General features: G+C 30.9%; 1 protein-coding gene across 1 annotated transcript in view; it reads right to left on the bottom strand.

The window, feature by feature from the left end:
• Rasa1 (RAS p21 protein activator 1) overlaps window positions 1-17,715 on the bottom strand; it is a 107,662-nt gene that overhangs the window by 39,456 nt on the left and 50,491 nt on the right. Inside the window, exons 3-8 of the mRNA XM_047555874.1 lie at window positions 17,041-17,176; window positions 16,372-16,442; window positions 12,866-12,983; window positions 9,800-9,831; window positions 6,477-6,529; window positions 3,552-3,702 (exon numbers count right to left, since the gene is read on the bottom strand). Coding sequence (XP_047411830.1) covers window positions 3,552-3,702; window positions 6,477-6,529; window positions 9,800-9,831; window positions 12,866-12,983; window positions 16,372-16,442; window positions 17,041-17,176 — 561 coding nt within the window. The remainder of the gene's footprint in view (window positions 1-3,551; window positions 3,703-6,476; window positions 6,530-9,799; window positions 9,832-12,865; window positions 12,984-16,371; window positions 16,443-17,040; window positions 17,177-17,715) is intronic.

Genomic DNA, 17,715 nt, shown 5'->3' with positions numbered 1-17,715 from the left:
GCTTTCCCATCAGATGCAGTTAGGTCATAAACACATGAATAGTAAGTGAGAGTAAAACAAAGGAGAGGAAAGGGAAAGAAAAAAAAAGAGTAGAGTCAGGAGCTATTTTTACCTGTATGATTAGCACTGTACCAGGAAAGACTTACTGATGATTCTGATAAAAAAGTGTTATGAACCATTCTAAATATTTGGGAAATATTATAAATAAAATAAAAATAAAATGATATAATGTATTTTGACACAAATTTTTGCTTGCTGTTGAGTTTTTTAATATATAAAAGTGTTTCTTTATTACCACTAGACCATTATATTGCCCTGAATATTTAAATCCTTGAATTTTAAACCTTCTTTTAATATGAGGGAGGAATGGGTATTTTTAAGGCAGCTAATAAACATTTCTCCAAACAGGTCTTGTTTAACCTACCCCTTGATTTTTTTCCATTATCCTTCCTATTGATACATGGAGTATGTGTGTGTGTACATCATAACTGGAGTATATATGTGTGTGTGTGTGTATATGTAGAGCTCCAAATATATCTTTCCTATACTACAAAATTAATTTAAATCAAATACAAATAATGTTCTAAAGCAAAACTTGAAAACTAATAAAAAATGATTATGAAGATGAAATAAATATCGGAGGCAGTATTTAACATAAGGCAGAGGGGTGAGGTAAAAATGAAACAAGTAAAAAGGTATTATCATAAAAAGGAGATATATAATGTACACACACACACTGGGGATTAAATTCAGGGGCATTTTGCCAGTGAGCTACATTCCCAGCTCTTTATTTTTCATTTTGAGACACGTCTCACTAAGTTGCTTAGGGTCTCACAAAGTGGCCTCAAACTTGTAATCCTTCTGCCTTAGCGTCCTTAGTTACTGGGATTACAGGCATGCATCATCACACCCAGCTGTTCATAAATTTTTAAAGGAAAAATGTAGTACTAAATAAACCCGAAACTGTTAAAAGAAAAAAATTTGCACATATAATGGAAAATAGCAGATAGGGAGTGGAGCTGTAGCTCAGTGGTAGAACAGTTGCCTTGCATGTGTGAGGCACTGGGCTCTATCCATAGCACCACATAAAAGTAAGTAAATCAAAAATAAAGGTATTGTGTCCATCTACGACTGAAAAAAAATCTTAAAGAAAATAGCTAGATACTGCCACAAAGACAACTATGTGTTTTAAAGTAAAAAAAAAAAAAAAAAAAATCAAATCTATAAAAATTAGTAAATATCAAAGATTTCTGGATCAGTAACTATAAAATGCAATCTATCTCGTGTACCTCAGTATTACAATTTAATGCTTTCCATGAGCTCAAGGAATACAGCTTGGGATCTCTGTTACGAAGTACATAGTTCAGAATATCCAGGAGCAAATTTTTTATAAACTTACTGGTGAAATAAATGTGAGTTTCTAAAGACAATAATTCCTATAATTTCACTTTAGTACTTATAAAAGTATGTGCCACTCTTGTTGAAACCTACATAAATGTTAAAAATCTTCAAGGTTTGACAAAAATCCTTCCTTTTTCCTCTTACCATTACCTGAATTACTTTATTCTGACTATTGTGCCTATTTGTACATTTATCGCAGTTTGTATACATCTTTCCTAACAGACCTGAGCACTAATAAAGCCAAAATGGTATCTTTTTCTTTAATGTGTATGTATAGGATCTATACAGTGTATTTCACAAAGCAGATTATTTAATAAATGTTTACTAAATTAAATTTGCAAAATTCCTCCACTATTTTCTAAAATTTTGAATATAGGAACATGAGTGTATGTCTCAACAATTTCTAAATGAAACAGACAGAACTGCCACCTCTCTTAATTACAAGACTAATGTACTGTTAGTTAATGGGGAGACATTATAGCAGAGTATGGCTGTGTCAGACTTACTAAATAATCTTGTTTTACTAAACAATGTTAATAAAATATTTCTAAACAATGTTAAATCAATAAGATGTATCTTCCAAGGAATTGTTTCTGACATGCTGAAATGGAGTATATAATTCCAAGACAGTAATAAAAACTGCCATTTTCTACTTATCACAGTTACATTTTTGGTCTTCCTTTAAAACAAAACAAAACAAAACAAAAAACTAGAAACTAAGACATCTGAACTTAATAAGAAATAAAAGTCAAAGATTTGGGGTAAGAGTCAAGGCTACTAAATTACCATGTATTTAACTTAAAAAAAAAAAAAAAAAAAAAGGTCTTCATTTTGCAGCCAGACTAATAATTCCACAAGAGTTGAGAAAGAAATATACTTCAAATTCTTTCCTTCTTATTCCATGTTGGTCTTTATCAACAAAGACTACCTTTATACATTTTACTGACTGTCTTCAATGGTAAGAATTTCCATTGTTGCAAAACATAGGTATCCCTAAGGAAGTTTATCAATAACCAATCTTACAAAAAATAAAAACAAAACTTATGAAATTATTTAATCCTAAACAAATCTTAATTTGAACATTTATTCAATTAAGAATATTTGTTTTCAATTTATAATTTTATGTTGTTCCAAATCTCTAGAAAACTAAACAATGAGAAAAATTAATTCATAAAGTGCTCAAATTGTAGCCACCTGGATTTTCAGTGAGGATGTCTACATTCCAGACTGTAATGTAGAATGTATTTAAACACAGCTTATATATAATATGCAAAAGGGTCCAACTGCCTGGAACTATCTCATTTGATGTTTTAGAATTGTCCACTGACCCTCTAGTAGGGAACCAGAAGAATCTGCCATTGGATTTTTTTGTTTTATTTTCCAGATGTACCAGCTGCTAGATCTGCTTAAAGGTCAAGCTGAAAATAAGAGAAATTCTAACTGGGATGGAGAATGATATAGTGGAATTAAGATTTTAAGTAGGCATATGTCAATATTTAAAATAAGATTATGCCAACCTTCAGAGGAACAAAATGATGCTAGAGAGTATGAGAAAACATTTCATCTAGAAATGAAGAGATGACTTTTTCTTTTCAGAAAAAAATACTGGCATGCTATCATATGGTTTCCTTTATTATTTTACTTCCCTAATCAAGCAACTAAAATTCATTCTGAGTCTCAAGACAAGAATTTACTTGGAAGATGAGAAGTCAGAACCAGTTGTGATGTATAAAAACTACTGATTTGAGAACAGTCCAATTACATGGTAACATATGTATAAATCTCAGGTAACTCCTGAGGCAACTTTTTTTTGTTTTTGTTTTTGCTATTAAAATGACTCACTGATAGAAGAATGTAATATAATTTCATTTCCTTAGATTAGATGCTTTACTTCTCCTACAGACAGTGTATAGATTTAGCAAATTAGTTACAAATAGCTTGTGTATAAATAATTTTCTAAATCAAATTATTTTGGAAGGAAACAGGTTATTTTTTATATTCATGTTTAATACTATGTAAGTATCCTTGGATATGAATACTACTAAATCATAGTAAGATGTGAGGAACTTTTATATAATTTTGAATCTGATTTATTATCAATATTCCAATTATTTTTGCCAAAGTAAAAGACAACATTTCTCAAGATTTACCTGTTATAATATCGGCCTCCCATCATAAACTGATTGTTTGGTGTTGGACATATTTTAAACCGCTGAATATTTTCATTGGTCCGAAAATAAAGTGAATAATCACCAGGAGTATTATCTGAGGGCCTCACAAGAAAACTGCAGACTTGGCCAACTGTAAAAATTAAGCTGTTAGTTTTATTCCCTAATTATCAAATAAAAAAGAAAAGATGTTAAGCAGTATAATTACAAAGTCATACCATATATAAATTTTCACCAGCAACTTTCTATCTGTCTCTCTCTCTCCCCCTCCCTCACTCCCTCCCTCTTCCTCTCTCTTCCAGGATTCCTTTTTTGGTACTGGGGATTGAACCCAGGGTTGCTTTACCACTGAGTAATACCCTCAGTCCTTTTTTTTTTATTTTGAGACAGGGTCTGCTAAGTTTCTAAAACTGGCCTCAAACCTGTAATCCTCCTGCCTCAGCCTCTTGAGTCTCAGGGATTACAGGCATGTACCACTGAGCCCAGCAGGAACTTGTTTTTTAAGAAGTCTTTTTTGTATTTCCTGGTTTATGCTTCATAGTCACCCACAGTGACTGGCTACTAAATCCCAGATACTTCTTACAAGCTTTATTTCATAAAAATGCAAAATGGTAATTTTACGGCAGTAACTTCTGGTCTATAATGTCTGTAACTGTCATAACTTGGAAAGAACTACCTAACCACAAAAAAGGGGATAGTGACTAAAACTGTTACATTGTTTGTAAATCCTCTTAATAAAAACATTCTAAAAATAAAACCAGTTTTGTCTTCAAATAGTCTATACTTTATCAGTGTTTTCAATTAATGATTAAAAAGTAAAGGCTATTCACCAGAACCACACACACAAAAATTACTATAATAGAGGAATAGCACCAAAAGCTTACTTTCAAAAGTAGATTCAAAACAAGTGAAATATGAGTAATTATCAAAAATCAATAGTCATGTACTACACTTTATTCAACAGTATAATCCTAAAAATACACATGAAAGCAAATTATCATACATTAAGTATCTTCAAATCAACTTTAGATAAGAATTTTCACATCTTCAATTAGCAATGACTCTTTGTTTGTTTGTTTGTTTGTTTTGTTTTGTTTTTTGTTTTTTTGGTGCTGGGGATTGAACTCAGAGCCAGCCTTGACAGGCAAGCACTCTACCAACTGAGCTATCTCCCCAGCCCAGCAATGACTCTTAATACTGAGATGCCTTGCCTTTTCTCTGTTTAAGTTCTAATGACATGAAAAAGATTAGGACTTATTTTTAGGAAAACATAATGAATATTTAGAATATCAGATGCAATTCTGTGTAAATTATTATTCATAGTTCTAATCTAGTCATGATGCTTGCAATCTAGTAACTTCATGTTCAATACAAAGAAAAACTAAAACTCCTTAAACTGAATCTTCAAGGGCTTAATAATACAAAGTAAACACAAAAGTTGCAGAAACTGTGTAATGTAATATAAGCTAAAATGAAAGTGCTTCTAATTGGATACAAAAACTCATAGTGACAAAAAAACAGGATACTTTGTTTCTTCAAGAATTTAAGATAGGAATTACATGCAAAATTGTACATGCAAGTCCTATGTCCAGTTTTCATGGAACAAAATTCCAGATTCTCAAAACAGCACATGACTCAAAATACGAATTAATGTAAGAAATTAAGTTTTCATATTAACATGTAAAACAAGAAGGGGTACTCCAAGTACTGAATAGTGGTGCAAGTTCTAAATATGAAATTAAAAATTCACTAAAATACAAATTTTTGGTACCACCTTGAAAGCAGATGGCATGTCATTGTGGTTTGGTATTTGGTCTGCATTATTACAATACAGTAATATCATGTTCTTTAATTTATGTTTTGAACCTACTTAATGTAGGTTAACTATATAAGGTCTTCAAGTAGTGCCTCAAATCTTTCAAAAGATTAAGTATTAATTTAAAATGTAATAACTTATTGCATTTTAAAACAATTAAGATCACATCTTTGATAAACTTTAATAATCTGAATAATGTTTAATAATATCACATCCTTAATCATCAGTAAGAGAATCTATTTTACCAAATATAGAATCTATCAAGCAATTCTTAAAGAACTAAAATTTCTAAATTATATATTATAGATTAAATTTGTCTTGTATCCTTTATAAGTTATGGTTTACTGAAGAAACATTTGGTAGTTAAATTAATTTAGCCTTTAATACTTAGTAAGAATAAAAATGACAGGATGGCTTTTATAAATAATAAACCTACAGTACAAGTCAGTCTTACTTTGTGTTTCCTTACATCCATAAGAGTTTTGAGATACATTAAAATTAATATATTTTAAGTAAGGCTCAATAATATAATTCCACAAGTGTACAAAGATGAATGCAAGAATGTTTGTTGTAGCTGAATGAAAAAAAGAGTGCCAACATACCACCCCTCTATTGGGGCCTGGTAAATTATGGTATTTATAGAAAACTTATGATTATTAAAAATGATAAAAATTTATATCTGCAGATTTGGACTGATCTCCCAATATATACACTAATATGGAAAAAAGTTTTTACTTGTTCCTATAAGTGTGTGTGTATGCATAGGGGTAAGGAAGGGAGATACACATAAACACAGAAAACTTCTACAAACATACAAAAAAACAATTATCACCATGTGTTACACCAGGGGAAAGGGTACAGGGACAGAGGCTAGGGTAAAAGAATAATACACTTTGTGGAATTAGACACCACATGTATGTTTCAAATAGAAACAAACAAAATACCAGCTTCTCAGTACTAGGCAAGAAATTATAATATGCATAAACATTAATTGAATGCTAAAGGCAAATACAGTGCATGAAAATTGGCTGGTTCATTTTTTAATTCTTTTAAAATAAAGACTTTAAAAATGTAAGTGAATATAAAAGTACCTGTCATTAGTAAATTATAAGCTTCTTGTTTGGAAATCTTCCCATGGAACCATCTTAAAAAGAGAACAAATTAAATATATGAATCAAAAGTCCTTTTGGTTGCTATCAGATGTTCAAAACTAAAAATCAACATACTTGTAATTCAAATGGAAATGCAAAATAAATGCAAAGCAACTGATCAAATTATTTCAGTTCTAATACATTGCTACATTTTGTAAACTATTATGCTTAATTTCAACAAAAATGGTAAAACTAGGAGCTACCAAGTATAACCCACAATTTCCATATTAATTACCAATAATAATAACAATGATTTTAAACTTGATAATGTCTGCTATATGCTTACATCATAATTAGCTCTTTTATCTTTTGGGGGGCAGAGGGAAAAAAGGGATAGTACAGGTAAAGCCCACCCTAGAACTGCTCCATAAAAATACTTAACATTAATTTTCTTACATTTCTCATAATGAATTTTCAATATTCAATAATTATAATAAGCTCTCTCTTCCAATAAAATCAAAATGTTGATGCATACTTTACTGAAAGCCAGTAAATAAGATTGGATGATGAGAACAAGTGAATGCCAACATTAAGTACTAAAAGAAACGGACACAGTGTTCCTAATTTTATGTGAGCTAATAGCCTATCAAACTAGATTGGTATTTTGTATTTTAAATTCTGAAGTTAAGCTTTTAGAAATTAATATAAGTGGCATTGTGAAAAGTATATATACTTTTTTCACATAGTAAAAAAGCATATATACAATGACTAAAGCACTCCAAACTGCCTTAAAAGGTAGAGAGGTTCCATACGCATTCAATATCAGTTAAATGACCATTGCTAAAAATATTACAGCTTGATTTCTCTATTTTGAGGAAATGTCAACTAGATGATCTCCAAGGTCAATCCTATGTTTTTATAGCTGGTGAAAAATGAAAATTCACAGAGGAGGGTGAAAAAGCAATAGATATTCTAAAGCCCAAATGGCAATATCTTTTTCTAAAGTTTTTTTTATATAAAACTTATGTAAGTCAAGCGCATGGTTTACACAAATAATAAAGATGAGTACTTGCTCTTAAGAGGTTCCCATTCTACTTAGGAAAAAAAAGACAAAAATAAAACAACATACAAAATATATCAAGTGCAGTGAGTGGTATGTTCCGAGGGCAGTTTGGGAACAACAAAGAAAGGCACCAGTTCTTTGGAGTGTGTAAGAGTAAAAGATGAAGGGAAATTCACTGAATACTGAATCATTCAGTGAAGTCGTAAGTCATATATCAATAACTGCATAATGAATGAAGAGGAATCCTGGCCTGTAAAGCAGATTAAGCAAAAGCATAAAGGAAAACAACAGGATTATGCATTTGAAGACCTTCAAACTGCAGAGTATAAAACTAGAAATGACAAGTAATAAGACTAGTAAAAGACACAGTAGACAGATCACAGATGGTCTTTTTAGGTTCTGTGAAGGTAAATGTGGTGAAGAATTAGTTAATTTTAGGTGAGAAAGTGATACCATCACATCATGTATATCATTCTGTGTACTGGAAGAAAGAATTTGAGGAGTCTAAAGGCTTGGGGAGACAAACTTGAAGGTTATTCCTGTATCAGGTACTAATAAGAGAATAAAGGGCCTGTTGAATACAATTATTTAAGATTAAGAAGAAGACACACATTTAAGAAATATTTTAGGAGATAAAATCACCAGAACTTGGTATCTACATCATGGACTCAGGGAGCTGGAAAAAAACTCAGCCAGTTATACCATCTATTTAATCTCAAAGGGAACTACGTGTTACCAAGGATACTTTAAAGGACTTAAGATACTTTACTGCCACAATCTCTGTCATAAGAAATTACAGGGTTTGAATACATATAAAATTTAAAAAAACACTGCAAATTTAGCTCATGCTAAATGCCCCTTAAGAAATTATGAAATTTTTAAAAATGGGAGACTTAGGTTAGAAAAGACTACCCACTTAAAGTGGAATTCATACTTGGACATCACTGGAAAACTGGATGTAGCCTCAAATATTTACGGCATTTTACCTATATTTTTAAAAATAAATCTACACTCTTTTTAAAAGGCAGATAAAAAGGTAGATTTATAGTTTCTCTTAGAAATCAGGAGGATTTCATTCTAGACTTATATGCTTGAACATATCAACTAGACAGGTCACATTACAATAGATAACAACTTTCCAGTTTTCAGTCTCCCACAATCTTCTCTTAATACCAAGGATAAAGGTCAGCTGCCATTTATCACCACTCTTAAAAGGTCGTTTTCTGACAAGAGGGAACAGTTCTATGTGCCTTGAGCTGTATCAAAGAGGGAAAATAATAAAAATCATGATTATTGTGTTTGGAGAAAAACAGCCTATATATGTATATATGCATGTTTGTGTGTGTGTGTGTGTGTGTGTGTGTGTGTCTGCGCGCGCGCGCGCGTGTGTACACGTGTCTCCCAAACTTCATTTGCTTACATTATCTTTCTGAAACTAACATATTCAACTAGTTATAGTCTCACTAATGCAGTTCCTTTTGTAGTTACAAAGAACAAAAGGAAAAATGAACACAGAAAATATTTCATATATTCTACTTAAGGAAGGGCATGAAACTAAAAGTAAGGTGACTGAACATACAGTATTCAGTTTAGTGTATTTCTGGTTACAATAGTTAGAAAATAGAAAAAGCAAGTATTTGAGGCAAGCTTTCAATTCCATCCATAAATGCTAACAGGACAGCTAAGGGGGAAAAAACATGTTCTTCTGAAAAGATATTAGAAGATTAACAGTCTTAAAATAATATGAATAAGACAAAATTGTGATTAACGGTTAAAATCTTTTAAAGAAAACTAATATATATATAAAATCAGTCTAAAGTGATTATGAAAAGAAAGAACTTTCTTGATCTTACTAATATTATGCAGAATTCTAACCTCGGGGTAAAGTTCTTTGACAAAAAGAAAAAGAATGTGAACCCAAAATATTAATAAGAGGTGTGGCCACAAAAACAAGAAATAAGAAAGAAAAAATGAGAGGAATTACGATATTCACTAATGTTATTAATGTAATGTTTACCAGTTATTAGTTTCATGATATAAGAATCATACACAGGTAATAGGCCACCATTTATTTAAAAAATAAAACTGTAGTACTAGGAAAAAGAAAAGCATTTACATATTAGTTCTCTGAGCCAAATTTAAAAAAAAAAAAAAGTAGAAGTCAGTCCTTTTGGCTTTTAAAATATTTTTGGCCAGTGTTCCAATTAGTAGCTTTACAATATACATATTTTCTTCCTTTTAATAATTAACAAAAACTCACATTTTGCCTTCATGTGGATCTTCTTCCCGGCCCTAAAGAAAAGACAATAGGAAAGTATTTTATATAATTAACTATTAATCAACTTTTATTAAAATTCATAAAAATCCTATCTTCAAACACATCTCCACGATACTCTTCATATTTATGTGCATATGAGAAAAGACTTATAAAGAATTACCTCTCCAGAACTCTCTGGCTTACACTTCTCACCTTGTTGCCATTTATCTAACTCCTCTTTTCCCCTTATATCAAACTACTTCTATAGCCCAACTACAATACAATTACCTCCATGTTCCACCCCACCACTCCAATCTGAATTCATCGGTTTCAACTGTAGCTTTGCTCTGCATTAAGAAAAATCAAACCAAATAAAAACAATTTTTAAAAGCAAACATTTAATGCCTCTTTCCAATCTATAAACACCTCATTCTGCAACTGAAGTTCTGGACCAGCCTCACTCAGTCCACTTTTCCTGTCTCATACTACCAATTCTCTAGGTACTTATACCACGATCACACCTAAACTAACCATCTGTTAATCTACATTTTCTCACCACTTCACTTTTTTGTTGTTATTATAATTGTTTTTCTTAGAATGTCCTTTCCACTCACCACTACCTACCTATTAGATAAAACCTAAACCATCAATGCAGGATCTATCTCAAATGCTACCTCCTTGATGAAACATTCTGAGCCCCTAAAAAGTAAAAACAGACTTTTGCTTTGAATACAAAGGACATCTTTTGAAACTTACTTTATTCTATGTCAGTTTTCTATGATACAGTACAGTTATTCATTCCATAATAAAGGCTATAAGCATCTCAAGTCCTAAATATCTATGTTAACACCCATCATCATCACCACCACTACCACCATAAGTACAAGCATAAGGCCAGTACACAATTTTCATTGCATATCTATTGAACTATAGTCTTAGTACCTAAAGTACCTGGCACTGAGTTACCAATGAATAAATAATGAAGGAAAATAATAGAAAAATGGTCTAGCTATACAGGACTTATGTCTTTCAATTGATCTCACTAAGTATCTAAATAGAATGAATTCCCTCACTCATTGAATGCTAGCTGTATGCAAGACAGTATGTTAAAAGAAACAACCGTACAAATAATAGCATCATCACAGCCCTCTTTTAGAAGAGGTTTATACAATAAATTAATTTTATACAGGTAATAGAATACAGAACTAACAGTGCTATGGAAACACAGGAGGAAACAATTTAGTCTAAGAGAATCTAGTAAGTCATAAAATCTCTGTGAAAGAAGGAGGGACATCTGAACTTAGCTGTCGAAGATGAATCACATTTTACAAGGCAACCTTTAATGGCAGGAGTGGCAAGGAAGAGGGAAATGTATAAGCATAGGGACATTCATTACTCAACAAAGATTTACTCAATGCCTACTAATGCCAGACACTAATCGAGGCAATGGGGATGTATCAGTAAATGAGAACAAAATTCCACATACATTCTATAAAAGTATAAACATGCTTGAAGAACAGTAATTAGAATTCAAGAGAGGGAAATTTCTTAAATATAGCTACTAAACAAATGCCTGAAACATCTTCATTGTCTAGACAACGTACAAATAGCTTTTTGACATATAAAGAATTCACTAACTTCTAGTAAAGCTCATTGTGAAAAATCATTCTAAATATTTGAATAAAAATGTTTGTAAGTTTAACCTGGAATTATTCCACTAGTAATTTAAAATATGACTATATTCATTTTTAGCAGCCATATCACACTATTTATTGATACTGAATTATTTATCTTTTCCATTCCTTGTATTTATGTAAGGAATGTATGTATATACCCTTTATCCCAAACTGGGCTACTTTTTTTCTACAGGTAATGGGTAACTTTCACTTTTCCTTATTAAAATTTATCTTGCTAAATTTGATCCAGAATTCCAAAAGTTCAAGAAAAGTTCAATTATACTTTAATTTCTTTCAATAATCAGAATAGGGAAGAATGTGTTATAACAGGAAGAAGGATTCCTAACATAAAAATTCTACCTAAGAAATTTTATGGAACAACCAACACAGACAGAAAAATGCTTTAGTTTCAACATTTCTCACCTAAGCAGAATAAATATCTCAACTACTGTAGAATACAAAATACTCTTCTGGGGATTAGGAGTTCTAATCCCAGCTCTTTCACTAAGTAACAAGTGTGTAATCTATCATACCATTTCAACTCCTTCCACCTTTCCTCAGTGTGTTTTACTTCTGTTCTGTGAACTAAGACATATTTGCTAGAATAGGCAGACAAATAGTAGCAAAGTATATTTCACTGACATCTTCCTGGAGCAATAATCAAAGCACAGGCTTCAGTATGTTATCAACCCTGTGGCATAATTTAAAAACAGGAGCTTTGAGGGTTATAAATGATCACCAAAAGCCATCTTCTCTCTCTAGACAAATATGAAAGGTAAGAGTAGATTTCAGAATTATAACATAATGTTTAATGTATTTCAGTGGTACTGAACACAGTCTCTGAAGTACAGATACAGCTGAATTCTATCTCAAAATGGATACAGAGGATAATTTTTACTATATGCTAACATGACTAACAAAATATTATGTGACAACAATGAAAAGAAGGGGAATTTTCAAAATGTAGAATCATGAGGTAATTAATGTGTAATATAAGAGAATTTTTCCAAGGTTAAATTATACATATATCTGGAAAATAAACAATCTGAAACTAAATATGTATAACCATTAGGGATTCCACTATTTAGACATAATTTCATCTATGAGGAAGCCTAAGAAGGCAAAAGTGGATCAAAATAAGCACAATGTTAACATTTTTAATTCATAATTTCTGAAAACTGGCACCAAATATTATAACATTTAGCTTGTTTTTTAAAACAAGTAGTGTTTATTAAGAGTAAATACATTTTAATGAAAAATTCTTCATATATTAATTAAAAAGTCTTTCATAAAATAACTTCATTTACAGCTAATTACCTGAAGTATGAACAAGTTCCCAGTTTTAACAAAATATTTGGAATGTGGATTTCAGAATTAAAAAAATAAAACTTACCACCTCTTCTACTAGGTCTTCAACAATAAGGCCTTGTTCATCTGTCCTTAGATTTGTAACCCACATCCATCCATCTTCTAATTCATTATGAACAATGAACATATCTCCTTTTAAAAAACTAAAATGCCAATTATAAAGTTATTAAAGTTAAAAATTTTAAACATGGTCATTTGAATATTTATATACCACTACACACGGACATATGATATTGGAAAAATGCAAGGGATTTGAGTCAAAATCCTAGATTTTTGTTCTATTTCTGTCATTATCTATAACCTGAAGACTGTTAATAATCTGAATCTTAATTTTTTCAAGTGTAAAATGGGTTTATAAGATTACCTACACTATCTATATCACTGGGTTATTATAACATTCAAATTAAAATTATTATTTGTAAACGGTCATTGATTACATGTTTTGCAGTTTTGGGGGTATAAGTCCAAAGAAAATCAAACTGAAAAATTTTAGGTTTAAATGTTATTACGCTTTCAAATGTATGTTAGATATAAAAGTAAACACAAAATAAATATAATTAATATATAATACATATACATTTACTTCAGAAAAACTTAGATAAACAAAATTAGCTTTGTTATGTAGATGTTTATATCAACTAATATTTTTCTAAATAAAACATCAGGGCCAAATAAATTATTCCTTTCTAGAACCACATTAAAAAATATTCTGGTGTATTGTGTGCATGTACAAATATGTAACAACAAATCCCATCATTATGTACAACTATAGTGCATCAAAAAAATTGTGGGGGGGGGAGGAAGTACAGATATCACAATGAAGTCTACTATTACACATAATTAAAATTTTCCAACAAAAGTATTTTTAAAAACATAAAAATTGAAGGAAATAAATAAATGAAAATTCTGGGTTTAAATGAACATTTGACAAAACTTTTATTAAAAAATGCTGGGAATGTAGTGCAATGATACATCACTCATGTTTGAGGCCCCAGTATCACAAAAATCAAATAAAAAAACAAAAACTGGTTGTGGTAGCACTTCATTGTTATCTCAGTTACCTAGGAGGCTGAGGCAAGTTCAAGGTGAGCATAGGCAATTTAGCATGACCCTGTCTAAATAAAAAAGGTTGGGGAGCTAATTGTTAGAATTTTTCTGGGTTCAATTCCCAGTACCAAAACAGAACCAAAATATGGCAAATTTCATTTCTTGGTTTAAAGTGGTCATAAGAGTATTTTTTAGTTTTTTCAGTTTCAAGTTGTTACTGTTGCTATGTAAACTTTATGGCACAGAAAAACAAAAATTTAAAAAGTAAAACGTTTACTTGTATAAACCTAAGGCTCATTCTACATTATTTTGCATTTGCCCCCCAAAATAAGCTAAAGTATTTCATTAAATCTCATTCATTTTCAGACATTTTTATTTCAAAAATAAATTTAAAGGTATGCACAAATCTATAAATTACTTATGACTTCAAAAGAATTTATATCATCAAATTAAAATTTATACATTCTAACTCTTGTTTAAATTCCCATTTTCCTAGAGCAGTAATCCCCCCGCCTTCTTTTTTTTTTGTCATCTCCAGGACCCCTTTACACTCCTAGAAAACATTTATGTATATGAATTATATTTTTATTATTAATATCTATTGATATTTACCATATTAAAATTTAAAACTTAACTCTTTTTTAAAAATTTTGTTTTGTATCTGTAGATGGACAGCATGCCTTTGTTTATTTTATGTGGTGCTAAGGATCAATCCCAGTGCCTCACGAGCACTTTGCCACTGAGCTATAGTTCCAGTTATAAATAAGTATTTACTTTTTTTTTTTTTTTTTTGGTACTGGGGATTGAACCAAGGGCATTTTACCACTGAACTACATCTCCAGTCCTTTTTATTTTTATTTTGAGATAGGGTCTCCCTATGTTTCTTATGGCCTTGCTAAGCTGCTGAAAATGGACTTGAACTTGTGATCCTCTTTGCCTCAGCCTCCCAAGTCACTGGGATTTCAGGTACATGCCATTATGCCCAGATTACTAATTCCTTTAATAATATTAATGTATTCCATTATGGAAAAAAATTAAAAACTCTTGACTTTTGCAGGTTTAGTGGGAATATCATTGTCTGACATTTTTGCAAATCTCTTAGTGTCTGGTCTAACTGAAAACTGATGGATACTCAAATCTGTTTCTGTAATCTATTATAATTTTTTGCTTGAAGTACATTAAGAAAATATGGCTTCACACAAGTATGTAGCTATGAAAGTGTTAATTTTAATAGAATTTTCATATCATTGTAGATATTCTATGATACCACATCAGAAACTCAACAAGTGGTACCTTCTTGAGGATAAGCTGTAATATGAAATCTAAAACTATGTATCAAGGAACTCTCTGTACATTCTGGGAACAGCCATTGTTCTCCTTTGCACTTTGTTTGGATCTTTTACCTGTGCATAATTCTCTAACATCATACACTGATCGTAGCCTGGCACGATGGACACCCTATTAATTCTAGCAATTCAGGAGGCTGAGGAAGAAGGATCACAAATTCAAGAGCAGCCTCAGCAAGTTAATGAGACCCTTCACAAAATTAAAAATCAAAAGGGCTGCAAATGTGGCTCAGTGGTTGAGTACCCCTGAGTTCAACCCCTGATACCAAAAAACTAAAAATAAAATATTAACTTTATTCGTCAAATTGTTTGAGCTACAGGACACCAGATTTAAAATTATTTCTGAGTTTGAGAGTATCTAAATAAAATTAGCATTTAAATTAGTGGACTACCCTCCTCAATGTTGGTGGGCATCATCATAATCCTTTTGAGTGTCTGAATAGGGGAAAAAAAAAAAAAATGAAGGAAAAAGGAATTCCCCCCCTTTTTTTTCTGCCTCACTGGTTAATCTGGGACATTTCCTGCTATCTTCTCCTGTCCTTTGACTGGAATTTCCACTGAATCACAGGTTTTTAGGTGTTTGGACATGGAATAAATTACCCCATTGTCTTCCCTGGATCTCTAGTTTGCATATGGTAGATCACAGAACTTCTGGGACTACATAATTGTATGAACCAATTCATCAAAATAAATCTCCTTCTCTGGAGAATTCTAGCTAATACATAGACCCTCTGAATGGGTATCAAGGATTCTCTGATTTAAACAGAACACACTTTGAGAACCTACTACATGATCCCACTGGGAATTGACAAATTTTCTAAAACTCCTTAGTTTGAGGTTCAGCTCAGATCTCCCTTATTAAATGCATTGGTTCCTTTCTCTTTTTTTTTTTTTTTTTTTTTTAACTGTCCTTTTAGGCAAAGATCACAAGGTATGGCTAACATCTGTTATCAGTCTAACAGTTAAGCCAAACCAGTAGTATGAAACAGTAACAAACCCCAAAATAAACGCATTTTTGTTGTATCCTATTCCCTCAAATTCCAAACCTTTTCTAATCTAAGAGTAATAAATCTTCAATGTCTACCTCATTAAAATGCCTACTTCAGGTGTCTACTACACGAGAAATACTATAAAATACCTTATTTCATCAGTGTCTGGTACTTTTGTGTAAGGCAGAATGGCTCGCACACGCCTTCTATCTTCTACTGGCTAGAAACCATTAAAAAAAAAAAAATGAAGATTTACAAAAGATAAATCATCCTTCTCTCAAAGTCAAAAGATATATGTCTGAACAAAGTTACAGCTAATAAAAGTTCACATTATACACTCCATAGTATCACTCACATTAATTTTAACTGACAAAATATTCAGAACCTAAAAATATTTGATGCTCTTGTTTTTATAGAAATTCTTTCAAGTCTAACCAATATGTGTTTTATCATGTAGTAAGAATGATTATTTAAACTACATGCAACATAAAATTATCTTTGTCATGATGTAGAAGGTATTTCAACTTTTATAACAATTTCCCAATTAGCACTATGAAATCATAACTGCTCCAAATATATTCAAAAATATTTTTGAGGCTATGAATTTTTAAAATGGAGTTACTTAATTAAATACAAAATTAAAGAAAAAATACTTTTTCAAAAGAAATTATTAGCTTTGTTCTGACATTATAACCAAAATTAAAATTTAATATAACAAATGCTTCTTGAATTATACATATCATAAACTAAATGAGTAAAATTCATTATTAAAGTAAAATGATAACGTTTCAAAGCCATTTTAGTTAAATTCTACTCACCTCTGGTGGTGCAACTGGATAAAGTAGTTTTTCTCCTTTAAGCAAACAAGAAACGTGACTATAATAACCTATTAGGTCTGACAGTGAAGAAAAACGTCTTCCACCGATGTAGTAATCACCACACATAGCAATAATCCTGTTTGGACAGGAAAAAAATACAGTATAACAAAAATCTTATAGCCAATTTTTTTTTCTGTGGTTCTGGGGATGAAACCTAGGTCCTAGCACATTCCAGACAAGCACTGTACCACTAAGCTACATCTCCAACCTACAGAGTCAATTTTAAGATCAAGTTTAACAAAGAAATTATAAAGCCATAAATTTCATATTCTTTTAAGTACATCCCTGTTTTAAAAATATCATTTACTAATATCTTAATCTTAGGCAAATTACTTGGGGTTCTTTCTTTTAAAAAAATACATATATACATATACATGCACTTGATATGAAATACATATCACACTTAAAGACTTCAATTATATAATTCAATCAAATATTGGAAAATTCACCCCTTGATATCTCCCCTTCATTTTCCATATTTAAGATTAAGTTAGTAATTTTAGTATGTTTTCTCTACCTAAAATTCATTCAAAGATATTATGAAATTTATATGCACTTTAATAATTTTACCTAAGAAATTATTATACTATAAAATATTAAATTATATATTGTGTA

This window comes from Sciurus carolinensis, chromosome 6, assembly GCF_902686445.1.
Source record: "Sciurus carolinensis chromosome 6, mSciCar1.2, whole genome shotgun sequence".
Taxonomy (NCBI): Eukaryota; Metazoa; Chordata; class Mammalia; order Rodentia; family Sciuridae; genus Sciurus; species Sciurus carolinensis.
The sequence above is the reverse complement of the archived record's forward strand: the minus strand, read 5'-3'. Positions and strand labels throughout refer to the sequence as shown.